This window comes from Sinocyclocheilus anshuiensis, unplaced genomic scaffold, assembly GCF_001515605.1.
Source record: "Sinocyclocheilus anshuiensis isolate Anshui unplaced genomic scaffold, SAMN03320099.WGS_v1.1 scaffold986, whole genome shotgun sequence".
In the NCBI taxonomy this organism is placed as follows: Eukaryota; Metazoa; Chordata; class Actinopteri; order Cypriniformes; family Cyprinidae; genus Sinocyclocheilus; species Sinocyclocheilus anshuiensis.
Window position 1 is genome coordinate 387,280 of NW_015537975.1, and position 10,478 is coordinate 397,757.

A 10,478-nucleotide genomic window follows, 5' to 3' on the forward strand; every position below is an offset into this window, starting at 1 on the left:
GATAGATAATTATCAGTAATTCCTTAGCAAGAAAAAACCCACTGATAAATATGTCAGAATAACTGAGAAATATGTTTTTGTGCATTTTATTCAGTGATGAGCAGCTATAAGTAGGATTGTCGCTTCCAGTCTTCTGTTTTTCAAATCTGAAATGCATTATGATTAAATATCTAAAAATATACAGTTCTGGAATTAATTATTGCAAGATCACTTTATAAACAGTTGTTTTGAGGAGTAGTAGATCATTTTTTACATCTTTCCGCACATTGTTTTTCAGACATGAAGTTGCGTAAGAGAGAGGATCAACAAATTTAGAAAAGTCTACAGATGAATAGAGCTGGATGCAGTCATTCAAGCAACACATTTCATCTTAATTTACATTTAGTGTAGATTTAGTGTCATTTTCAGTCTCAAATCAGTTTTGCTTATGTGCCTAAAACGAATGCATCTGAACATTTTATTTCTCAATGGTCTGTGGCTCAAACTCCAGATGATATATTGTGAAGGTATTTTACAAAAATGCAATGCATTCCAAACAAAGGACAGGGTGCTTGAGATTAACACTCGATGAAAGTCTCATGGCTGACCCCTTAAGTAGCTTGCGAAGCTCTGCATTCTTTATGTCTGTTTCTTAACATTTCTGTTTTCTGATTTCATTAACTGTACTGCAGAAATATTATATTTCAAACATAATGCATTTGGATGACACTGAATTTATTGAACATGGTGTTGAAATGATGTTTTGATGACCTGTTAACACTCCAATGAGAAATCCTTTGAAAAAACAACAACAACAAAACAATAAGGTGATAAACAACGACAATTTCTCATACATTTCTGTGATCTTTGTCATTTGTAATCTATTTTGAGAACTGCTGAGCAGTGTTAGCATACTGAAAGGCTTTTCAGAGCATATACTGTATATGAGGTCAACAATACAAGTACTCTTAAAAACCAACACAAACTGCATGGAAATGCATTCAACTTAGGAGCAAACCAATGAAAAATAGTGATCAGTATCAGTAAAAGTGCATTAAAAGCCCCATAGGTTAAATATCTCACAAAGATAAAGAGTTTTTACATGTTGCTTCTCTTGCATTTGCTTTTTACCTTTGAGTTTAAAAGAAAAATTATCTTTTACTCTTTCTGTTTAAAGTTCTCAAAGTGCTTTTGAAAGAAAATGACAGGGCATTAATCACAAGAAGTAGTCATGATGGTATTAAATGCTTATAAATAACAGTCTTTGTTCCATATCTAGCCCTCTTTACAGAGCAATATGCCAAATCCTTGATGATCTGTCACTTCAGAGCATGAACAGCCATTACACCATGGCTGTGGTGCTGATGTGGATGTGCTTCCATTCATTCAGTCTGCACTCATAATGTACTGTATATAGGGCTGATCTAACAGAAAAAGATGCACAAAAGCCCTTTGATAAGAAGATTTCTGAATGTCTTGACTTCACAGCTGAAGAACCCCTCCTAAATCTTGAGTGTAGTCATTGAGACTAGTGGTCCTGGGTTTTCTGAGGGGTGAATCACAAGTCAGACACTCCTCTAGGCTTTTCCAAAGCCTCGGGGTTTGAAATGTGTATGCATGAATCTGGAATGCTGTAGATTCTTTTGTTCTGAGACTGGCACTACTTCCTTGTTCGGAATCGCTCTTCTCAATCCCATCGTCAAGGGTTCTCGGTTAGTGACACAAACTCAGTTCCTTCCTGACCAAGCACTTTTTACACTGGACCACGCAGCACCAGTGGAAACGGCAGAGACAGTTTTCCTCCAGGACCACTGTCTCGTCCCGGTAGCCCCGCTCACAACACAGAAGGTCACATCCGCTCACGTCCAGCGCCGTGCTGTTACACATTCGCCCCCGCGTGCCCAAAGAACCCGTCTTCCGATTGGGCAGGCAGAAGTCCGGCGACTCGGCCGAGTAGATGAGATCTTGCTTGTCCGGAGGTTTGATGTTCTGCCCCACTGGAATGAGAGTCTTACCATCATTTCCACCCATCACTTTGGATGCCCCATTGAAGCGCTCAAGCAGGCGGTCACCCACTTCGCGGAAGTGAGGCATTTTCTTCCAGCAGGTCCTCAGAGTGCAAGAGCCAGACAGCCCGTGGCATTTACATTCAGTTCTCATATAATTCTTCACCGCCTGCAGTTCAAGACACAAAGATAGTTCAGTGAGATAAAAGGAGAAACTATTTAGAAGGAATTTACCCTTGTCTCTCCCCTCCCTCTTTAGCCTCCAGCCACTCGAAAGCCAATCCAAGAGCTTGAAAACATAGATTTGTACAGTTCTATACCTGTCGAAATTAACATCTGATAAATGCTGCATTAACATTTTTGCTCACTTTAATTCCAAACAAGTCGCTGCGTGGCATTTGAGTCCTCATTAACGTAGAAGAAAATCACCATCTGCCAAACATGCCTATATGCCCCCTTAATGCCTATTTACCTGTGATTGACCCCATGCTAACGGGACCTTAGGCTGTGAGGCAGTGACCCCTGGAAGATGAAGCACTACTGACACTAACGAGTAACTAATCTGAGGATTTGGCCAGTGGCCGACTGATGATGGCTTGAAGGAAACCGTAAATCTGACTTCTTTAGAGTACTGATTCAGTACTACTGAATAATAATGAACTATAAAATTGTAAACTGAGATAAGAGTAGTTGTATACTTCAAAATGATCTAGCACACACTTGCACCAGAGGTTTCTCTTGTGCATTATTACAAAATTAGCTACAATGCTGACATCAGATGATTGCTTAAAAAAAACAAAGGTTTAAACACTCCTTTTATTAAAGACACACTTAAATTTGTTTCTGCTATACTAAAATATGAAAGAAAAATGAAAAATACTACTATTCAAAAGTTTGGGGTCGGTAAGACTTTTTAATGTTTTTTTTTGCTCACCAAGGCTGCATTTATTAATGAAAATATTGTTAAATATTATAATTGTTATAATATTTTCAGCAGCCATACTCCAGTCTTAAGTATCACATGATCCTTCAGAAATCACTGAATATGCTGATTTGCTGCTCAAGAAACATTTCTTATTATCAATGCAGAATTTATTATTATTTTTTTTTTTTACATTTTTGTGGAAACTGTGATACTTTTTTTTGGATTATTTGATGAATAGAAAATATAAAAACAGCATTTACTTGAAATTCATTCATATTATGTTAAACAGTTAAATATCATTATGAGTTAACACATCCAATTCCTTTCAAAGTAGAAAAAGTAAATATTATTAATTTTGTAATTATTAGGGTCTGCAGTTTGTGTGTTTGACACTTGCAGAATATGTGTATATAATTTATTGAGCTTTATTATGAAATGCCTGCTCCACTAGGGACTTTAGTGTGTGTATGTGAGTGGTTGTGTTTAAAAGGGATGCTTGCACTGCAGCTCTGATCACTTCCAATCAGCTCTGAATGCTGTTTTAGTAATCACACAGAACAGAATGAAACAGTTTCCATGTTAAATCAAATAAATGCATTAATATATTGAATGCATGTTAATGTTATTACTGTAATTTGAAAGCCCTAGTTTTTTTTTTTTTTATAAAAAATGACACTCCTTTATTAAATGGATATAGACAGTCAATAAGGGAACAGAGAGAGTGGTGATGTTATGAAACTAGTCTCAACTCAGTTCATAATGTCTTCTCCAGCCTCTGCCAAGTATATTTTCATAACATTTGCGAGCTCTTCCATGCTTGGGCTTTTGAAGTGCACATTGGGCTTTTTGATCTGCTCATTTAAGCTTGACTATCTCTGAAGGGTTGTACAGGCAAAACAGCACACGACTGTGCTTGTATCATCTATGCATCAATGCAAAACATCTATCCACATTGATATCATACCAGGAACATTAAAAAAAAAAAAAACATCTACGAACATCTACACAAAAACCTGCATGAGGGCGACAGGTACTACTGTATGTGAGGCTGCCTTTAACAAAAAAATTAAGTAAATACAAGATACCTGGCTAGTCATAGCAATTCCTAACTTTGTTTATTGTTTTATAGATAATAAGGGTTGTGTGATCCAAGAACTAAATACCAGGACAAAATGACATTTATTGCATTAACTGTTCTCGCACATGCATCCTAGTACGGACTATCGTACTAAACACAGCACTCCTACAATACTGTATTAACTGTTTTCTATTTAAATATATTTTAAAATGTCATTTATACCTGTGATGGCAACGCTGAATTTTCAGCAGTCATTACTCCAGTCTTCAGTGTCACATGATCCTTCAGAAATCATTCTAATATGCCGATTTGGTGCTCAAGAAAAAAATTCTTATTATTATCAATGTTGAAAGTAATTGTGCTGCTTAATATTTTTCTTTGGAAACCATGATGATTCTTTGATAAACAAAGTTCAAAATAGCAGCATTTACAAATCTTTTGTAACATTTTAAATGTATTTAATGTCAATTAATTTAATGTGTCCTTGCTGAATAAAAGTAATGATTTCTTAAAAAAAAAAGGAAAAACTGACCCCAAACTTTTGAATAGTTGTGTATGTTAACCCATTATTTTTGTTGAATGTATAGGTAGGGCCAATTAATGGATTACATTTAGACTGCCACTAAAAGACTGTAAAAGCCTGTGTAAACAATTTTGAACATTTATTTATTTTTATTTTGTAGCTACATGTGTCAAGATAAAGATGAATTAACATACCAGTCGTCCGGCCTCATTATTATGAAGGTCTATCAGCGTGCGGATGTCACTCTTGCCCTTCCTCCGCCTGGCGTCCATGAACTGCTTGGACTTCTCGTAGCCGAACTCCACGTCGTCTCCGCAGCCCCCCCACTCCCACTTGACCCCCTCAGTTGGGCCAATACTGGCTAAATGCGGAGGCGGCCCTCTGCTCCGCGTGGCCTCGCAGCCACATTGCAGCAGCTCCCCCATGCTGCAGGCCTGAGTCACTGCATGCGTCACACCCGCTGCCGTGATAGCATACACAAATGCTGTCTCTCGGATGTCTGTGATGACACACACACACACACACACACAGATATATCAAAGAGAGCTTCTGATTGTTGGCCAGGCTGGGTTACATCGAACTCTGATAAGTATGGCACCTTAGATATCCTAAAGCTGCATGGGCTATTTCTGTGACAAGGCAGTCTCATCCACAATGACAGCACTACTGTGGCACAATGAGCCATAAGAGGTCACGGCATATCAGACCAGAATAAGCTGCATTGTGAATCAGAGCACATGCTATTCAGTTAAAGATCTTGTTCCATAATGTTCCAATATGCCAACAACCCACAATTAAAGAAAACCCTGACAATCAGGGGTCCCATGGTCAGAAAAAACCTAGAAATACTATTTATCAAATTTGCCCAAAAAGATGGAAACTCTGAAAAGTATTAATAAACAAGTGCATTAAACACCTTATAAATTAAATATTTTTGTACACTACAGTTAAAAAAAGTTTGAGGGCAGTATGATTTTTTTTTATTAGAAAAGACATTAATAAAAAATTACAGTAAAGACATTTAGAATGTTACAAAAGATTTCTACACTGTAAGAAAAAAGAAGAAGAAAATGTCCTGGTACATTTCTTTTAGCCCTAAAACACAACACAATGAAATGAGTGATTCAAAACACAGGTAAAACAACTTTGAAAAAACGTTCTTTTTTTACAGTGTATTTGATATAAATTATATTCTTCAGAGCTTTCTATTTATCAAAGAATCCTGAAAAAAATATCACAGTTTCCACAAAATATATTAAGCAGCACAACTGTTTTCATCAACAAGAAATGTTCCTTCAGCAGCAAATGATTTCTGAAGGATCATGTGACACTGAAGACTGGAGAAATGGCTGCTGAAAATTCAGCTTTGCCACCACAGGAATAAATTACCTATTTTAAACAGTTATTAATCAAATAATAATCAAAAACAGTTATTATTGTTCTTATTGTTTTTACTGTGTTTTTAGTAAACATTAGCGACTTTTTTTTTTTTTTTTGTAAAGTAGTAGTAGCTTATCTTTCATTTATTTAAATTTATTTTAATTACTTACAAAAAATGACCTGCTACTCTTCCTGTCAGAAGTTATTTTGAAAGAAAATGACAGGGCATAAGCCAGTTCACTAGAAATATTTATTAAATGCTAACATTTAATAATGCAGATTGAAAAATGCTGTGCAATATCAGAAAAGAGAGAACAGAGCAAGAAAAGAATGGAGAGGTTGGAAAGGAAAGATGTGTTTAGCAACTCGTAGTAAGGGAGTTGAAAGGAATGACTTTTATCCTGTGTAAATGCTGGATGCAGTGAGCGTACAGTCACTCTTCAGCCCTGTGCCAATTCTGCATAGCATGATTCAGTGAATGGGATTCATTAAAGCCAGTGAAATGGAATTAGAGCTCAGTGCACACACACACACACACACACACACACACACACACATGAAAACACTACACAGATATTAATCCCAGCTGTCCATTCACACGCCCACTGTCGTCTTCATACTGTGAAGCAATGTGTATGTGTGTTCCTGTTTTGATACATGTATGGGCATTCTGACAGCACCCCACCTGAAAACACCTGTAGCTTTGTGGCACACAAAACACTAACCAAGTCTGTATAAACTGAACACTGTTCACTATGTTACTGTCCAAACATGCAGTGTCCTAGAGAGTAGCAGCCTCTCTGCGACATACATTGCAGATCCTCAGATTATGTGGATACTGGTATATATATAAGTCCTTCCAGGATTTCACGAAGGCAGAATTTAATGCAAAATCAGGGAAACAATATTTGTGGAAGCTTGCATTTATGTCTATGTAAAAAATGTTAACCTGACAGGGGGAAAAGCAATATTTGCTCTGATATGATCGGGGCCAATTACCATCGCCCCGTGGACCTCCCAGACACCACTGGACTGAGCTGGAGGGAAGGGATCCTCCGGTGTCTGGAGAGCGTCCGGCCACAATCCAGAACTGTGCCGGCCGCTCCATTGTAAAGCCCGCCGGGCGCTCCAGTCCGGGAGCCCTCAGAGTCCACTCCAGAGCTCGCTTCAGTCCGGGAGCCCTCAGAGTCCACTCCAGAGCCCGCTCCAGTCCAGAAGCCCTCAGAGTCCGCTCCAGTGTCGGCTCCAGCCCCTGAGTCTGCTCCAGAAAGGGCTCCAGTTCCCACGTCCAGCCCAAAGAGGGCTCCAGTCCCCAAGTCAAGCCCAGAAAAAGATTCTGTTCCCATGTCAAGCCCAGACAGAGCTCCTGTTCCCAAGTCCAGTCCCATGTAAGCCTATCCCTAGAGGCCTCCAGAGCGCCCGACACAACACAACCCCTCATAACCCTGTTGGCATGGGTTGCAGGTCTGTTGTGCATTACTAGACAGAACGGTATCTGGTTTCAGCTCAGGGTGTCATTACCCAACTGCATGTGTGTGTCAGGAATCACTATATTTAATTATTAATGTATCTTTTTTATGCATGCCATTATTTCTGAATACATTACAATTTAGATTACATAATTCCTACAAATGAATAGACATCATAAACCACATACGTGATTCATCTGTCAACAGCATAGTAAAGATACTTTGTCATGCGGTAAAATCATAGCCAGTCAGAACGTATGTGATATTTAAAGGGGTCCTATTATGTGTTGTGGTTGCTAACCAGTTCTTCGTTGATATTATCTGTTGTAGTAATACTGTCGTGAAGTCATGCTGATGTGAATGCTTCACAGTTGTACCGTATTCCGTTCTGTTGCCGCTGAAGTTCCTTGAGTAAACTAGCATTCACCCGAAGCTTTGTTTTCATGTGTTTTTGTTGAACATAACATTTGGCGATGAGGATGGCTTTATCTCTGCCTCCCCCTGAGCCATTTCTGTCCCACGCTGGTGAACCTGTCGTGCCGTGGGAGCGGTGGTATGTGTCGTTTCAGACGTACCTTGTAGCCGCGGGCTTGGATGATGTCCCGGACGGGAGAAAGCGTGCACTTCTCCTCCATTGTCTCGGCGCTGAGGGATTACGGATCTTCCAGACGCTCGGCGCTGAAAATACGTACTCTGACGCTGTTGCACGACTAAAAGGACATTTTCAAAAGACTCATATCGTGCTGTTGAAATGCCTACATTTCAAACAAAGATGCCAACGATCGGGTGAATCAGTCAGTCACTTTGTCGCTGATTTAAAAAGCCTTGCTGAGCCATGCAAATTCGGTGCTCTCCGTGACGAATTAATTAGAGACCAACTTATTGAAAAAACAAACAGTGCACGGGTCAGAGAGAGGCTGCTTATGGAAGATGATAGACTTAATTTGGATAAGGCTCTCATTCTGGCACTCCAAATTGAAGAAGCTACACAGTGTGCAGCTAAAATAGCAGAGACTAATGTAGCTAAAAGTGATATCACCTCTGTACCTGCAAATACAGTCATGGATGAGGAGTTCCAGCCTGCAGGTGCAATCATCCAGCAAACACAGCCTCAGTCAAGTCAACAAAGAAGGAAATGTGGCAACTGTGGCTCCATTCGTCATGCCAACAGGTCCCCAGACTGCCCAGCTATCGGCCAAAAGTGTAGACATTGTGGTAAGCTCAACCACTTTGCAAGGTGGTGCAGATCAAAGTCCAGTTCGCAGCCTTCACCAGCAGTAATTCACACAGTTGGTCCTCACTCAGTCACTTTCTCTACATGTGGTGTGCAGCTGAAAGACTGTTGCATTCCGCTGCTTCTTGACACAGGAGCTAAAGTGTCATTGCTTAATATGGCCACCTACAATAAATTTTTCTCTGATGTTGAGTTACAACCATCACCTCTGAAGCTCTGTGGTTATGGCCAAGCCAGCATTGCGGTGACTGGAGTAGTTAAACTGCCAGTACAATATGGGCAAAAACGTCTACCAGAGATTCCATAACTCAGCATGGCACTAATATCCTGGGTCTTGACCTGTTCCTTAGCCTTGACTTTTCTCTGCATGACAACAGCGGTGCAACCATCCTTCAGGTGGACTCTCCATGGCAGACACAGTTTCCCGCTCTATTCAGTGGTTTAGGCTGCCTCTCTGCTTTTTCCCACAAACCCCTGCTTTACCCAGATAGACCGCCTGTAATCCAGCCACTGCGACGAGTGCCTCTAGCCTTGCGCGACAAGGTCACCACTGAACTACAGGGCATGCTAGCTGCAGACCTCACTGAGCCCATTGATGCTTCCCCTTGGGTCTCAAATCTTGTGGTTGTACAAAAACGGTCAAGGGGCATACGTCTCTGCGTTGACCTTCGGGGCCTAACAAGGCTGTGGTGCCAGACAAATACCCATTTCCGACAATTGAGGAACTCACGACACTCTTCTATGGCTCCTCAGTGTTCACAAAGCTGGATCTTAAGCAAGGTTACATGCAGATACCCCTACACAAGGACAGCAGAAACCTGACTGCATTCGTGACTCACATGGGTTTGTTCCGTTTTAAGAGGATTCCTTTTGGCCTAAGTTCAACACCTAGTTGCTTTCAGAAAATCATGGCCACTGTCCTAGCAGGGCTCCCAGGTATGGCTGTGTACTTAGATGATATTGTAGTACATGGAAAGGACGTGGTCACTCATGACGAATGCCTCAGATGGGTGTTCACAGCTCTGTCTAGACACAATCTGACATTAAACACAGAAAAATGCATGTTTGCTGTCCCAGCAGTAGACTTTGTTGGTCTTCGGGTGTCCAGATCAGGTATCGCACCATTGCAGTCCAACGTTGCAGCCATTCTCAACCTTCCAGTGCCAACCTCAGCTGGACAGCTTGCATTCTTCCTCGGCATGACTGCTTACTATCTCAGGTTCTTACCTCAGTATTTGGAAATCACTGCCCCTCTACGACACCCCCTGGGCATGGACAGCGGATTGTGAGCAGGCTATTCGACGACTCAAACACCTTCTCACATCACCACGAACTCTAGCTCATTTTGATCTCTCCAGCCCCACCCTGGTGACATGTGACGCCTCAGCAGTAGCAGTCGGAGCAGTCCTGTCACAGCTGCATGATGGCATTGAAATGCCTATCTGCGGAGCCGACTAGCACAGCCAAGCAGATGGAGTCAGATATAGAGAATGAGCATGTGCAGTTAGTTTATGAGCCCTTACAGGCCGCAGTGTCTCTTGAAGAACTTAAGCAAGAGTCTGCAGCAGACCCACTCTTCGTTACCCTGAGCACCTACATTCAGAACGGCTGGCCAGCTCGGGTAAGCGCTGACCTGACACCTTTCTCCTGAATCAGGGCAGAATTGACATGTTGGGGTGAGTCATGCATTGCACAGGCAGTTACAAATGCATAAGTAATGTTTTGATATTTTAAACATGAAATGTTGAATACTGATATTTTAAATTATTTTAAAAATGAAAATATACTCTAAATGTAAAATTAAACCAATTAAAACCGCCAGTAGGTGGCAGCAAGTCACTGTTAAGTGAGTCATTGCGATTGAAAGAATCATTTAAACGGTTG

At 40.7% G+C, this 10,478-nt stretch overlaps 1 protein-coding gene across 1 annotated transcript in view; it reads right to left on the minus strand.

The window, feature by feature from the left end:
* Nucleotides 1-1,217: 1,217 nt before the first annotated feature.
* Nucleotides 1,218-10,478, minus strand: part of LOC107672249 (protein Wnt-6-like) — a 32,491-nt gene continuing 23,230 nt past the window's right edge. The window contains exons 3-4 of the mRNA XM_016465352.1: nt 4,706-5,010; nt 1,218-2,154 (exon numbers count right to left, since the gene is read on the minus strand). Coding sequence (XP_016320838.1) covers nt 1,693-2,154; nt 4,706-5,010 — 767 coding nt within the window. The 3' untranslated portion in view covers nt 1,218-1,692. The remainder of the gene's footprint in view (nt 2,155-4,705; nt 5,011-10,478) is intronic.